The sequence below is a fragment of the Misgurnus anguillicaudatus genome, chromosome 13 (genome assembly GCF_027580225.2).
Source record: "Misgurnus anguillicaudatus chromosome 13, ASM2758022v2, whole genome shotgun sequence".
Classification (NCBI taxonomy): Eukaryota; Metazoa; Chordata; class Actinopteri; order Cypriniformes; family Cobitidae; genus Misgurnus; species Misgurnus anguillicaudatus.
In genome coordinates this window covers 18,229,830-18,245,958 of record NC_073349.2, presented here as the reverse complement: position 1 = coordinate 18,245,958, position 16,129 = coordinate 18,229,830, and the positions used below count along the sequence as shown (strand labels likewise).

General features: G+C 38.4%; 1 protein-coding gene and 1 long non-coding RNA gene across 2 annotated transcripts in view; one reads left to right on the top strand and one right to left on the bottom strand.

Annotated features, from left to right (window-relative positions):
• The first annotated feature begins 950 nt into the window (after positions 1 to 950).
• epha2b (eph receptor A2 b) overlaps positions 951 to 16,129 on the top strand; it is a 25,934-nt gene continuing 10,755 nt past the window's right edge. The window contains exons 1-5 of the mRNA XM_073875265.1: positions 951 to 1,206; positions 1,997 to 2,198; positions 2,782 to 2,849; positions 3,847 to 4,495; positions 15,859 to 16,014. Of these exons, the coding sequence (XP_073731366.1) occupies positions 2,117 to 2,198; positions 2,782 to 2,849; positions 3,847 to 4,495; positions 15,859 to 16,014 (955 nt within the window). The 5' untranslated portion in view covers positions 951 to 1,206; positions 1,997 to 2,116. The remainder of the gene's footprint in view (positions 1,207 to 1,996; positions 2,199 to 2,781; positions 2,850 to 3,846; positions 4,496 to 15,858; positions 16,015 to 16,129) is intronic.
• Positions 14,322 to 16,129, bottom strand: part of LOC129430652 (uncharacterized) — a 24,933-nt gene continuing 23,125 nt past the window's right edge. The window contains exon 3 of the long non-coding RNA XR_008639577.2: positions 14,322 to 15,742. This is a non-coding gene — a long non-coding RNA (uncharacterized lncRNA). The remainder of the gene's footprint in view (positions 15,743 to 16,129) is intronic.

The following is a 16,129-nucleotide window of genomic DNA, read 5'->3' as shown; positions in this document are numbered from 1 at the left end:
GCTGTTCATATTCAAATTTGCTGTTTTATGACGTCAATGTGTGTCATTGGTAATACTAAAGTTTGCCACATAAACTGCCCGTGGTGATGGTTCCCAATTGAAACTGATGTTTAGCCTCTTCATGTGGCCCAACGTCCCCAACTGTGTGTGGTCTTGTGCTCTCAGCCTATTTTAAAATTGAAACATAGTCTTAGTAAATTGAACTCTGAACACATTTTAAGTAAATATTCTACCAAGCCTTTGTATTGTAATTCAAATCATCTTCTCGAACCTTTGACCCGGTTCACACATTTACCTGCTGACTCTTATCATGTGATAGGACACAATAAACGCAAAATTGATACGGATACGTTTGTAACCATAACAAACTGACAACCATAAAAGTATCACACCACATCTACTTCGACACAAAATAATATGTTTTATATAAAGGTTTGTCATTTGAATATACTCAGTTTTTCAGATTTCTATTCAAGGAAGTGGCAGAAAGAGTTTGAGGAGGAAGTCTTATCACAAAGGTGATTCAGTGAGATACACATTAGCTCACACATGCATCTTTGAGCAACACTTGCTGCTGTATGTTGATGGGCTCATAACAATGGACCTGCTGTTTGCTACTTTGCCGATGAGTGGACTACCACCTGTCCTCCAACAGCGATCCCTTCACGACCTCCCCCCACAGTTTCAAACTACCCATCTCCATCTATTCATGACTGTTAAGTTTTAAAGTTTACGATATGTTCATTTCCACAGTATAATCTCACACACTTGTATCTAGCATGCTCTACATTGTTTCATCTCAAATTGTTCTTATATATGAAAAAATACAGTATGCAAATAGCCTACATAAAATATGGTCACTTAGTACTGGGAGAAAATTTAAATGGATCTCTTTTCCATTAAAGCATAAAAAACAAATGAAGTTATATAATTATATAAAATGGTTTTATTTGTGCTTTACTACGTTCAAAATATTACATTTTCTCTCTCAAATCAATCTGAAATTCATGTACTCGTGTGAAAAGAGGGTGTGAGGTGAGAACAGTGGGGCGTGGAAGTAAAGGAGATGGTATTGTTAACCAAAAGAATCTCTGAAACACTGGGATCAGCCTCTGGTGTGAAGGACTTTGTGGATACAGTGGCTTCAATGGTGTGTAAAGAAGACAGGAACGGCCAATGACAGCAGAAATAAACTCTGATAAACAGGTAAAAGACCACAAAATGGGGCTTTTGTAATGCAATAGACCTTATTTTTAACTGAATGATGAAGAAGTCCCTTCTTTGTTCTTGAAACAACTATGTAATAGTTTAACATTTAAAATAAATAAAATGAACTAAAATAATCTATTCCCTTTGCTAGACATTCCCTGTGCTATATCCAAAAGAACTGAAAGTGCTGTCAAGTATTTCCTTTCATATCAGCACTTTTTGTTGTTGACTCCTCTATGTGGCTGTCATTGAAGTCAGCTAAGCAGGGCTCTCAAATCACAGAGAGCTTGACTCTAAAATTCCTAAGAGTTGCTAGGGGACACTTTTGTCACTGGTGTCCCACATAAGTTATGTATCCAAATCCAACCTTTTCCTATTAAGCATGCCAACATCCCAACAATTTTGCAAGCATGCTTTTGATACATTTAGATAAACACTAAAAATGCTAGGTTGTTTCAACCACTCGATTGGGTCAAATGTGGACAAATCCAATGATTATTACACATATAAAGACAGGCAGACCGTATATACAGACATAGATTGATAGACAGACAGACAGACAGTATATATTCACTATAGAATTAATATTACAGAATAGCCTACTAAAGTGTATGTTAACTAAGTTTATTACTTTAAGTATTCTTTAGTATTTATGTTGGATTGTTACTCACAAAAACCTCGTTAAAAGGTTTGGTTTACTGTAAATGTTACAGGTAGGTTGAGAGGTCAGGGGCGGGGTCGGATCTCATACATGTGAATGTTCATGATCAACCCTTCTTCCTATAAGGACGTCCACTGCATTCCAGCGGGCGGGTTCACGGCGCTCTGCATTTCTCAATGAGTTTGCCGAGAGCGCGAGTGAATTCAGTGTGGAGAAACCTACAAACCTGTCCACTTCACTGAAAACATGGATTACAGTCGGATTACACGTGTTTTATTTTTCTGTATATTTATGAACTGTGTATTTATTTCTCTTCAGAAAAAAGAAGGTACGTGAAATTTGCTACTTTTTTAGACTTTTCAAACATATCTCAGTCAGTTTGACTCACATGGTTTAAACTGTGTTCAAATGCTACGTTCTGTTGCGTTTTGTATTAAATGTATTAAATGCAAATTATTATTTGCCTGTGATCGGCACAATGTAAAATCTCCCATGGCTTTTTTTTACATTAAACCTCTTATGTATTAGTTAAACTGGTTTTGCGGATCTCGTGCGACTCTGCGCGATTCGGTGTGAATTTCGAAACGTAACGATAAATAATTAAAATTAGTAAATGACTGACATTTTTATGTTTGACAATTTCTGACAAATTTGTTTTTTGATTTTATAATAAAACCAAGTAAAGTGCGTAAATTGCCTTTCAGTCAGTGACTACAAATAAGTTACTGCATCGCTCTTTGGAGCACGCAATATTTTCCCTAGTTTAACATCAACGGTATTTTTTAAAGGTCCACGTTTTGCACGTGTGTACTTTAAAAACCATGCGTCTTTTTACGTTTTTGGCATCGTAATGAGCTATGTATCCTGTCAAAAAAAAGTTTTACCATAAGCATATTTGTGCGTTATTACAGAGGTGCTGTTGGATATGACGGCATCCGGAGCAGAGTTGGGTTGGTTGACATCGCCTAGTGATAGTGGGGTAAGTTGACTGGATTTCTTTTATAACTGCTGAATTTCTATGTGCCAAACTCATATTTCAAAAGGTTTACGCTTGTATTATTAATTTTTTAATGTGGGTTGTCATTAGTGCATTGGGATTACTGCGTGACTTTGGAAAATACTTTGGGAAAACTTGCCAGTATCGTTGCCTGCTCAACACTTGTATTCTCTTGTGATTTTAAAGGCCTGTGTTAGGGATTGTAAAACTAAGGGTGTAATTAACATTTAAAGGTTGGCGCATATGGTGCTTCTGTGACGTGAGCAGCAGTTAACTAGAGTTTTAGCATAATGTTAACTAGAATTAACATTCTTCTTCATATGATAATGTTCAGAGATGGCAAGTACCGACTTGTCCAATCAATAACCAGCCTGACACTGAAGGTTGTACCTAAAATTGTAAGGCAAAATGTTAAACAGCAAAGAAGTATAAAGTAATAAAAACCTGTGTAGTTATTTTTTTTCATGTGTAGTGGAAAAAGCTGAGGATTTAGGAATGCGAACAAGGTGTCAGCATGTTTGTTTTATGGAAAGTTAGCTGTATCTTAATGAGCTGCTGTTCATTTAGACTTCAAAACTTATGAAATACTTTTAACCGCAGCAGCATTCATTTTAAATGGAAGCATTTGCTGCTGAAACGCTTTTATTGCCATGCCACACACTGAGAAATCAATCCTACACTCCTGTAATTAATGGCAGAGGTTCGGAAATAGGAGAATGCACGCAAACACATACATACAGCATTTGAACATGTATGTGTTACGGTACATTACATCAGCCAAGCATCAGAAAGACTGTTGCATTGTTCTTTGCCAGAGGTTAGTGGGTAATTGACCATCATCCTCCTCACTACTACTTAAAATTCCACGGTTTGGACATTTTGTGTTATTTCTGTCCTCAGCACACGCTGGCATCTTTTCTTTGAAATTTCTGTTGGTTTTGACTTTATTGCTAACATCCATTTTACATTCACGTTGCAGTGGGAGATCGGCCAGAGGGCTGTGAACGGCTCTCTCTTATATAACTATTATATATGTAACGTGGAGGAACGAGAACAAGACAACTGGCTACGTACTACGTTCATCCAACGCAACCCAACCGCCTCTCGGGTCTTCGTGGAGCTGCGATTCGTAGTCCGTGACTGCAACTCTTTCAATGCAGACTCCCTTATCTGCAAAGAGACGTTTAACTTGTACGCCTCTGAAGCTGATGCCGACATCGGTACTGCTTTCCGCAAAGGCCAGTTCCGGAAAGTGGCGACCATCGCTCCGGATGAAATATCCAGTCTCGGGGAGATGAAGATGAACGTTGAGACCAAAATAGTGGATAACCTTTCTCATAAGGGCTTTTACCTGGCCTTCCAGGACATTGGGGCCTGTGTAGCTATTTACTCTGTCAGGGTTTACTATAAAACATGTCCAGCAACAGTGAAGAGCTTGGCAGCGTTCCCTGAGACAGTGGCAGGGGGAGAAAATCAGGCCCTGCGGGAAGTGGCTGGGAGTTGTGTTGAAAATGCAGTTAGCGAGGACCAACCTCGCATTTATTGCACGGCGGATGGGGAGTGGGTGGTACCCGTGAGCCAGTGCCAATGCAGAGCCGGGTTTGAAGCCATGAAGAATGCGTGCCAAGGTAAGATGAGTTCCTTTGTCTCATACACTTTTCACATTAAGAAATAATCTGTTGTGACATCTGATTTCGCTTAAGGACCGGTTTGGGTCGAGAATTTGAATATTGAGAAGACTTCCACATGGATTGTGATTTTCATTCCATTTGTAGTAGCCTATATCATTATGCAAACTACTATATCATTTTCAGAAAAGTAATGTTTTTGTTTTGTATGGGATGGATGGACAAATTTTACCACATTACTTTTTGCCAGGTTTTGAGATAAGCAAGCATACGATAATGCACATATGAGTTTTTGTTTTTATTTAGGACTGCATAACGATTATTCATATATATATAAAATTTTGGGTGCACCTAACTTTTGTTCTGGTGCACCTAAGAAAAAAGTTAGGCGCACCAGTGCAACCAGTGAAAAAAGTTAGTCTCGAGCCCTGAATTTTCTTATAAAATATAATGTAGTATTCTATATATTCTACATTCATTGAGTTGAATTGAGAATCGAAATCTGAAATTGAATCGAGAATCTAAATGAATCAATTATTTATTCATGTATGTATGTATGTATATATATATATATATATATATATATATATATATATATATATATATATATATATATATATATATATATATATATATATATATATATATATATATATTATAATTTCGCAACCGATTAGTTGCGATTAATCGTTATGTACACAAAAGCTAAATTCTTTACTTTTGAAGTGGGTTAGGTTTGGTGGTTTTACACCATGCAGTTTTCACAAAATGTAGTATTCTATATATTCTACATTCATTGAGTTGAATCGAAATCTGAAATTGAATCGAGAATCTAATATATAATCTATATATATAATTTCACAACCGAACTATTTTTCACATTTCAAACATATGTTTTTATCAGCTATTTTATTTCTGCTGTTACACCTAAACGCCGTGTTTCACAAACATGTTTGCTCTCCTTAACTTTGGGTTTGACTCCCATAACCCCCAGCGTTCTCAACATAAGTTCAAAAGTCAGCGACTGTTGCGAACAATTGTGCTCCAGGCACAGAACGCTTTCAAGGACTGTTTTAAAACTCGCTTCGAGCCTGTAACAATTTCTCTCAATTAGCCAAAGCACGTATCATAATCACCTGCTTTTTTCTCTCTCCTTTACTCTTGCCACATCACGGATGGAGAAATAGTCATGTGACAGTCCTCAAGTGTTTTGTGGCTGCCGTACGAGCACACGGACGTGCTTGGACCTGTTTACGATCATTCCGAGTTAAACGTCCAATGACACTTTAACATACATTGCCTACGATACTACCACATGAAGTGACAAGTAAAACACATCCAAAGTTTCTTATATAAATAGTGCCTCAGCATGAAATACCTTTTCTTCTGCCTGGCACGCGCATTGTTTCGTTTGCATAAATTCCTTGATTTATAGACCCAGGATTGTGGAAACAGGTGTGTGTGCCTGTTGAAAAATGAGAAGAGAGATAAAGTGTTGGACTCGGGAGAGGAAGGAGGTTGTAGTGGTAAGGTGCAGAATGGAATGTAAAGGTAGCAGAACAATGTAGTGCTGTGTTCAGCCAGAGACATGACCCCACCTCCCCACCTCTTTCACTTTACTGATGCATTCCTGCTAGGTTTATTAAGGAGCCTCCCCAACTACTGCAGGCTGGAGGAATTCCCTGGGGAGAGCTTCAGGCCAGAGGCGACTCACATTGATGGATGTACTGTTGATTAAAGGCAATCATTGTCAAATACTAAGATCAGGGAACTGAAGAACAGAATGGGGTAAATCTGTGGGTGGGGTCCAACCTTTTTTTGTCCGAGAGGATGGCAAACTGTCTACGGTGGGATTACTTAAAACACAAACATAAAAGCATTACGCGCACACAGACAGAAGCGAACACCGTTGCATTCAAGTTGAAACAGTGTTGACATTGACACAGTTTTCCACTAATAAAACACACCCATTCTCAGTCACAACGCTCCGTGGAATAAAAGAGCACATACCTTAGGTGACCATACAAAGACACGCTGCCTTATCTATCTTAGATTGTTTCATGCACACACCCTACCATCAGCGGTAAGCTCCAACTTTTCCAGAGCTGGATAAACGGCTAAAGTTACTGGAACATTTTATAGGCAGTTGGCCTCTTTATTGTTGTTCTATAGGAAAGTCTGAGGTCTGATGGTCTTGAATCTTTCATTGTAATGCAGTTCAGCGTAGTGGAAGCCTTGTGCTTAAGATTTTTTTTCCTCACTGAAACGTGCTGCAGCCGAGAGTTATGGGTGACCAAGCTAGATCTGTATGTCTATTATATGTGGTGAGTGGATGGCTGGGTAGTAATTGACTTTGGGTGTGTGTTCTCAAGACCTAAAAGTACTGGTTTTGGATGTATCTTCCTATCCTATTGCTCATGTCTTTCTGTCTCTTTATTTGTCGGTAGAATTTTACAATAAAGTTGTATTTGTTAACATTAATTCATGCACGATGAACTAAAATAGACTGTATTGTATTGGCATTAACTGACATAAACAAACATTAAAGGGACACTCCACTTTTTTTGAAAATATGCTCATTTTCCAGCTCCCCTACAGTTATTTGTTTTTGCAGTTTGAGGAATCCATTCGGCTGATCTCCGGGTCTGGCGGTGCCACTTTTATCATATCTTGGCATGGTCCATTGAATCTGATTAGACCATTGGCATCGTGCTAAAAATAACCAAAGAGTTTCGATATTTTTCATATTTAAAGCTTGACTCTTCTGTAGTTACATCGTGTACTAGGAACTATACTCTCAAACTGGCGTAATAATCAAGGACTTTGCTGCCGTAACATGGCTGCAGCAGGCATAGTGATATTACGCACTGCCCGAGAATAGTCTCCTTGGTTACTTTCAATAGCAGGGGCCATATCTGCCTAGAAAATTGCAACTTTTATTTTCCGTCGGTCTTAGTACAGGATGTAACAGAACAGTCAAGTTTTAAATAGGAAATATATCAAAACTCTTAGGGTATTTTTAGCGCGATGCTAATGGTATAATCAGATTCAATGGATTGTGCTAAGCTATGCTAAAAGTGCTAGCGCCAGACCCGGAGATCAGCTGAATGGATTCCAAAACGGTAAGAATCAAATATTTAACTGTCCCTTTAACTGACATGAACAAAGATTAAGAAACGCTGGAAAGCTGTTTTGTTTATTGCGCATGTTCGCAAATGCATTAAATAATGTCAACAAATACAATATTATTGGACAAAGGCAGGGTAAAAGTGTTCCTGTAGCTCATTTGGTTGCGCATTATCGATCCAAAAGGTTATCAGTTTGATCCCAGGAGACACACATACTTACAAAATGTACAGTATAGCATAAATGCACTGTAAGGATAAAGGCGTTTGCCAAATACGAATGTAAAGTAATAATATTTTTTTACCTTCCTTTACATTGTTCCACCTTTATCCCAAATTGTACAGGCTGATCATAAAGAGTTCTTTCGAATTAAACCAACTGGTAGGCACCATGGATTATATTTATTGTTATTGGCTGTTCTGATGACCTTATATTATTTTTGGCCTTGATTGCGGGTCTTGGATGTGACATGTATTGAAAGGGAAACATACCATTTCACACGGCCCTGCAAACTCTGTTTACCCTCCTCTGTTTCATTTCCAGCGGTGTCTTGTAAATAAACAGCTTTGCTTATCTCTCTGACCGTCTTCCAATACAAATAGATCCTTTTAGACCATACCCAGTTTACACAGAAAACATTTTAAATAAACTCATATACCACGATGCATGCAATTGTGTACGGTTAAAAGGCTTGAGAAACTTCACAGAGAGTGCACTGTGTGGCAACAGATGGATCTCAGGTCTATAAGGAGAATACAGAAATCTTGAGTCTAAATGCAGCCTGCAAAGTAAGATATCCGCTGAGCTCGCAGGGTCACTGAACACAATGTACACAAGGACAGTCAAAGTAAAAGTTAAGATAAATATAGAACATATAAGTGAGCCGTTTATCCAGTAAAGATCATTTGCATTTGAAGTATAAAACAGCATAGCAGTTTCTTCTACCAGCTAATTTCATATCTGCATTATCTGATGCTTATGCTCTCCTCTTTCGGCTAAATAACATAAATAGTTTATCTCAACCTTTAGGATTAAACTTCATTCACTAAGTCCACCCCAGCAACTCATTTTATCGCAGTGTCATCTGCCTGGACAGGTTTACATAACGATGAGTACTTCTATGAAACAGTTTGTTTGTCTACTTTAATCCTCTGTCAACTTAGTGTCAGGTTTGAACATCACATGACAAATGCGGTTATTATGATAGTCATCTTAATTTCAATATAATGGTTTATGTACAATTGAAAATAAAACTAAACACTGGAAACCAAAGTCCCTCACAGGCGAGCAAAGTTTAATAGTGACTAGGGCTGGGCAAAAAAAATTTGATTTTTCGATTAATCGTTTTTTAAAACGTGGTCAATTCAGAATCGATTCTCAAAGAGCAGAATAGATTTTTTTTCATATTTTAGATTAACGTTAATCAAATTACTAGTCTTCTTCACTAGATGTCACCTTCTTTTTTTGCCTTGCGCGATGTTACCAAGGAGCGAGAGGTGAGCCTGTCATTCTTTCATCAAGTGCTTAAAATGGCTGTTTAAGGTGCTTCATTGACGTTGATGCCACCTTCACATAAAAAGTAAGAGGTATGGAAGCATTTTAGATTTCGCAAGCAAGACGACAACGTTAGTGTTGTGTTTTTTAATTTCTTTTTATTAATTACCCACTTGTAAACTGTGTTCACTTATGTTCACTGTTATTTTTTATTAATATAGTATTTGTATTAAATCTTTATTCATTGAGTTGAATCGAGAATCGAGTATAAAAACCGACCTGAGAACCGTAATCGAAAATTGAATCGAGAATCGAATCGATTTGATAGCTTGTGAATCGAAATTGAATCGATCTGGAACATCTTAATCGATACCCAGCCCTAATAGTGACTCACTATAAGGAAGGATCTGGGGATTTTTCCACCTTCGTAATGTAATATGTCACATAAAGTATGAGCAATATCAGTTTTGTCTAATACACTGAAGTCCATTTTATTTCAGCATTGTGTGCATGTGCCGAGCGTTTTGTGCGTTGGTGTGTGAGTTCAGCAGTTTCCTGCTCTTGTGTCAGCTCCGTGTCCCCCGAAACAGGACAAGCTATACCGGAAACCGGAGGCCTGTTAATCCTCGCTGACCCTCCAACCCGTCAGCTCAGGGTTTTTATTGTGACTGCCAGCCATGAGCTCCATTCATCCTACTTATAAAAGTATTTTGTTTATTGCTATGCTTCACTTTTTGGCTTAAAGATGCTTCCCATCTGTGTTGTCATTTCAACGTTTAGACAATGAGGTAGTGTTTTGAATGTTTTGGACGCCAGTGCGTAAGAATCTTCAGTGTTGCATGAGGTTTCCTAATTAACCCTTTTCCTAATGAACAAATCTTTTGCATGGGTCTCCTTTTGTCCACACTCATCTTCTCTTCCTCATGCCCTCTTTCCTTTAGAATGAGTAAAAAGTGTGAAAAAAGAAGGATTAGTGCATTTATTGTGTCGGTTAACGACTAGATGAAAGAGTAAGTGGAATTGTAAAGCGTAGATGTAATTCTCTTACAACTCTTCCATTGGTCTGATAATCCTTTGCACTAATGCTCTCACCACACCTAGAGACCATTCACTCCCCAGTGGCCTCATGTTACCATTACATCCCCCTCTACACATACAGACACACACAGATCCAAACACTGACACACAATTCTGGCTTTGTCCGTTCGGGAAAACCAATCCAAGCCACTGACCATTTAGCGATGGTTAAGGTTTTCTGCAGAAAGCTATTATGTGATATAGGGTTAGGCTTTTCTTAATAACATTATTACTTTGCATCAAAACTCTGCAGAAACGTGGATCTCATGACACGATTGCCCTTAATCTTAATCTTTATTTTCTTACGTGCACGTTTTATTTTTTTAATGGCTCCCCTTTTGTATTTAACCTTTTCCCCTGCGAAACGGGCCCCGGGCCGCTGTCCGCACTTACTCTACTGCCGTGTTTGTTTTACTTGGCCCTCAGCACCTGGTGGTGCGGTACACTTTAACTCAACTCTGCCTAAGGCTACATGTAAGCCCCTCTGCGCCTAGTTTTAAATGACTGGGCCTTTTGTTTATCTTTCCTTTTTCTTATTTGAAACACCCCCGCCAAACTCCTGTCCTGGAGGGCTTCGTGCTGTCCCGCCACCGTGTAAACATTCATTCATTCGGCCCTTCTTCCCCTTCTCAGGCGATCCATCCATCCATACATCCGTCCATTAATGTCACGTTCTCATCAGTCTTCACTTTGACTGTTTCACTCAACCCACACAACTCACAGACCCCGGCAGGTCAGCGGCGAGCAGGATTCAGCTACTCTCACAATAAACAAACAGTCACTCAGAGCCTCTTAGGGCCTAAGCCCGTGGTGCCAAAAAATGAGACGGGGCCCTTGAAACAGACACGGTTGCATCTCTGCAGGAAAGTTTGTATTGCGGTAATGTAATCAAGGTTCCTCAAAAGCCATAAGTCTTTGCTTTCCATGACCGATTTTTGCATGCTTTGATTGGCTGACTTAGGAAGGAAGCAACGCGTCGGCCTAGTCCTTCCTGCTTCCTGTTGTGTCCGAAACGCAAAGACAAAGCCCCTGAACTGCATTCCTAGTGTATTTTGGAAAGTGAAAAGTTCATGAAAAATGCCAAGTTAGGCATTCAATACAATAGACTTTCGCTTTGAGGGTTAGAGGTGCTAATAAGCACAAAGCATTTTCAATAAACCCTTTAAAGTCTATTCTCAAAGAAGTTTTTGGAAAATACCGGTGCACAAAAGGATTGACGTAGCACTTGAAAGCCACCGTACACGGCACTCCAAAAATGCTGGTGTTTTTTTGTCCGTTGCTGTTAAGAAGCCAACCAGCGTGTCATGTGGCATCTACACTATTCGAAACAAGTGTTTTCTCTCCAGCCGTGCCGAGTGGCTTTCCGCGCCTGTTGTCCAGACTGAATGAGCTGCCTAATGTTGTGCTAGATCCTCACATGTAGCCATGAGGCAGGCGTGGGGACTTAAGAATTTGGAGATTACGAATGTGTGTTTGGGGGGGCCGCAGGCATATGAAACTGGCTTCACCGCAGCTGCTGTTTGGCCCCCTTCTTGGTGAATAGGACAATTCTTTTTCGTCTTATTCTCCCCCTTTCCTTTCAATTCCCAGTTGGACTTGTTATACCCCCCTTTTTTCTCTCCCTCTCTCTCTCTCAGTCTCTATGTCTCTCACACCATGCCCACCTCCTCCGCAGAGAGCCGTGTTAATGAGTTGCAGTAAAGTCTCCGCAACAGCTGGCACAGAAACTCGATGAAGAGTTGACTTGAAAGAAGGAATAAATAACACATTGGCTCGATCTTCCCTGCCACACTAAATTCTTTTCATGCTGAGAGTTTTCTTTTGAAATAAGAGAATGCGTGCTTTCAGATATTAGAGGTAATGTATACCACTGTTAACCCCCTTCCTGTGAGGGAGACCAAGTGGCTCAACCCAAAACAAGGCCTCAATTGATACAGAGCATTCAGGAAGAAAGAGGCACAGCAGTCTGTAATTATAACTGTTTGGCAAAACTTCAGATAACAAACTATTAGAAAATGCAAACAGTGATTTGGTTTGTGGCTATTGTGTTACAGGAATACAGTAACCCGGGAAGACGACTTAGAGACTCAAGTTACACTTAAAAATACATGAATGTCATCACATCGGATGATTAAATGCCAAATTGTTTGTTTGAATAAAAATAGCTAACTAACACACTTTTCAAGCAAACCCTGCTAGATTTCAAATTAGTCGAGTATGATTGTGTAACTTAAAGGATTAGTCCACTTTCTTAAAAAAAATCTAGATAATTTACTCACCACCATGTCATTCAAAATGTTGATGTCGTTCTTTGGTCAGTCGAGAAGAAATTATGGTTTTTGAGGAAAACATTTTCTCATTTTAATGGACCCCAACACTTAACAGTTTTTGATGCAGTTTAAAATTGCGGTTTCAAAGTGCTCCAAACGATCCCAGTCGAGGCATGGGGGTCTTATCTGGCAGGACGATTGTCATTTTTATAAATGTAAAAAAAAAAAATAATAATATGCACTTTTAAAACACAACTTCTCGTATATCTCCGGTTCTGTGACGCGCCGGCGCGACCTCACGCAATACATCAACACGTCTAGAGGTCAAGGATGACGTATGCGAAACTACACCCCAGTGTTTACAAGTGTGGAGAAAGAGGACCGTTCCGACATCGTTGTAATTAATGTCTTTGTGTCAGTTTTCTCGTTTAAAATGGTCCGCGAATGTGCGTTTCATATATGTAACATGTGACCTTTCCACGGCATTACGCAATTACGTGAGGTCGCGCTGGCTCGTCACACGGCTGGAGGAGGAGGAGAGGTTGTGGTTTAAAATGGCGCATTTTTTATTTTTCTTGTCAAAAATGACAATCGTTTCGCTAGATAAGACCCTTAGGCCTCGTTTAAGATCGTTTAGAGTCCTTTAAAACTGCGATTTTAAACTGCATTAAAACTGTTACGTGTTGGGGTCCATTAAAGTTCATTAAAAAAAGAAAAAACCTGGAATGTTTTCCTCAAAAAACATAATTTCTTCTCAACTGAACAAAGAAAGAAATTAACATTTTGGATGACATTTTTTTAAGAAATTGACTAATCCTTTAAGTAGAAAATGTCTAAAGTTATGTGATTAACTATTTCTATATGTACATTTGTGAACTGGCTTTATTTAAAATGTAAGTAGAAAATAGCTTAACTGAAATCAGTTCTGTAAAAAAATATATTTTTGTATTTAATACGATACTCGTAGACAAGTTGGGATAAGTTTAATATTTTTCCTCACCATAGGGTGTAAACGTATCCATTCACATTCCTAAAGTGTCTTTTACACTGACATGATTCCCTGGATATTTAATCATTAAATCATATTTAATCTCTCGTGTCACGCTGACAGCACACGTTCACGAATCATGATATCTCACCTGCGTCAGACACATGGTGTAAATGATTGTGTAATGCAACTAATAATCTGCCCGGCTGTGTCTCAGCTTGTCCTTTGGCTTATTAAACCCACACGTGAAACTGAACGCCAGATATCAAGCGCTTCATTGTGAATGTAAAAAATTGTACAGTATGGATAGACAGGATACAGTGTGTGTGCATGTGTGTTTGTACGGGGTGGTGAGGGATTGTGAATATATTTGAAAGCGGACAGAGGAAGGACATGAGTTGGTCACGTTGGAATGTTTGTAGGCAGATTCCGAAGACACTTTTCTTTTTCTTCCTGTTTGTACATTTAAACATCCGATTGTCTAAATATATGTATGTATGTTTACAAATTCAGTTCTTTCTTTGCCTTTCATATATTCATTCATATTTAAACACTTACAGCATAAAACGCCTATATTTAATAGTCATAGAAAATGTGGTACTTTCAAAATCATAGAGGTGGTTTCCCGAACAGGGATTAGCTTAAACCAGGACTAGGCCTTAGTTTAATTAGGAAATATAACTAGTTTGAACAAACATGTCTTACTAAAAACAGTACAACAGTACAAAACAAAGGGCACTGATGTATTTTAAGATATGTCAGTGCAAGTTGTTTTCAGTTTGGACAGCTCTTACTTTTATTTTAGTCTAAAACTAGTCTAATCCCTGTCCGGGAAACCACCCCATAATGTTCAGGCATGGAAACATTATAAGAGAATCAAAGCGTTTCCACAGCTATACACAGTACAACATGTAGTGAAATCTTTGGACTTCTCCCCACAGTACACGATACACAAGAGAAAAAGAAAATAAGATTACAAAATTTAATAAATCTAAACATTTAAGATTAAGAAAAACAAGATTAAGAAATTAAGATATTTATTTTTAGAATTTATTACAACACAGTGAACCTAATATGATACCGTATTTTCCGGACTATAAGTCACACTTTATTCATAGTTTGGCTGGTCCTGCGACTTCTAGTCAGGCGCGACTTGTAAGTCAGTATGAATGAATTTTGACATATATAAACCAAGAGACATCATCCATTATTGCCTACAGCCATGAAAGTCCGCTATATTCTGCTTCTGTATTTATGTAATTCAATGAATTTAGTGATGTGGAATGACGTGTATCGTGTAAATAACTGATAATGTTACGTTAACGTGCAAACATCTATTCAGCCTGCTGTTCTGTGTGCTATTGTTTAGTTGAATATCTTGCAATTAAAAATTAAATGTGTGTTCTTCGGCTTGGATTTTGTGAAATAATTTTCTAAATAAATGCGATGTGTAGTCCATTGCGACTTATATATGTTTTTTGGTCTTTATGACGCGTTTTTGATTGATGCGATTTATACTCCGGAAAATACGGTAACTTTATAAAAGAAGAAAGAAAAAAATATATGAAAAGCATTTATATGAGTATGCATATGACTATAATACATTTAACCCTGCATGTGAAAACCCAGCTAAAGTAATTTTTATTTACTATTTTCTATATAAAATCATCCTACGTTTTGTAAAAATATAACTTTGATATCTTTAATATTGGCTGCGTAAGATCATAGAGATTGAAATCAATGATCTTTGATGCTCCTAGATCTTAAAACTAGAAAAAAAGACTTTATTCTGGATTTCACAGACAGGGTCACATATATGCATAATAGTATGAAAAAAGCAGTAGCAACAGTGCATAATGGCTCAGCTTAAAAATACTTTGTCAGCTAGACGCTCTTTGTGACTGCAATTTCCACAAAACTATTGTTAAAAATCCTTGTCCAGTAATAAAAGTCATGGAATATAATAGATTCACCAGTCAAAAGGTGTGGGAACGCATGGTAATACAAAGCATTAATACAATATTCACCAGACAGTTGAACAACAACAATATTTGTCTTTCTTAAAACGTTTTAGGCCTTTTGTTAGTTGAAGGATTCATCCTTCATGTTGGTTTTATTAGTTTTGTTCTGTTTTCTTTCGTGGAGTTTGTCAGAGATGGTTCTAGTCTGGAATGTGGGATGACTGGTCCTGTTTGTAGAGAATGGGGGGGATGGTTCACACAGGATGAGTAGGAGTGTGCTTACTTAGTCTTGCTCTGTCAACTTTGCACACTCTTGCACAGAGCCTAAAAACTGTTGAGAAAAAACACCACATCAAAGCAGGTTCATTAATAGTGTTCATACACATGACATGTACAGTATGCCGGGAGCAGTTTAATTGCAAGATGTTCCCTTTGGTCTTTTTGCAGAATGTCGCCCCGGATACTTTAAATCTTCAGTGTCCACCGAACCTTGCAAACCTTGTCCGAAAAACACCCAACCCTCGGGCCCAGGTGCCGTTAGCTGTTCCTGCATGGAGGGCTTTTACCGGGCACCTGAAGACCCCGAGACAGCAGCTTGCTCAGGTGAGAAACCACCGACGTTCTATCTCACATCTTTGTTCTCATTGTGACCCAGTTTAGCCACCTGTCATTTTATATTTACCTTTGCAGATCTTTAACCATGTCACCCTTTTCTTTA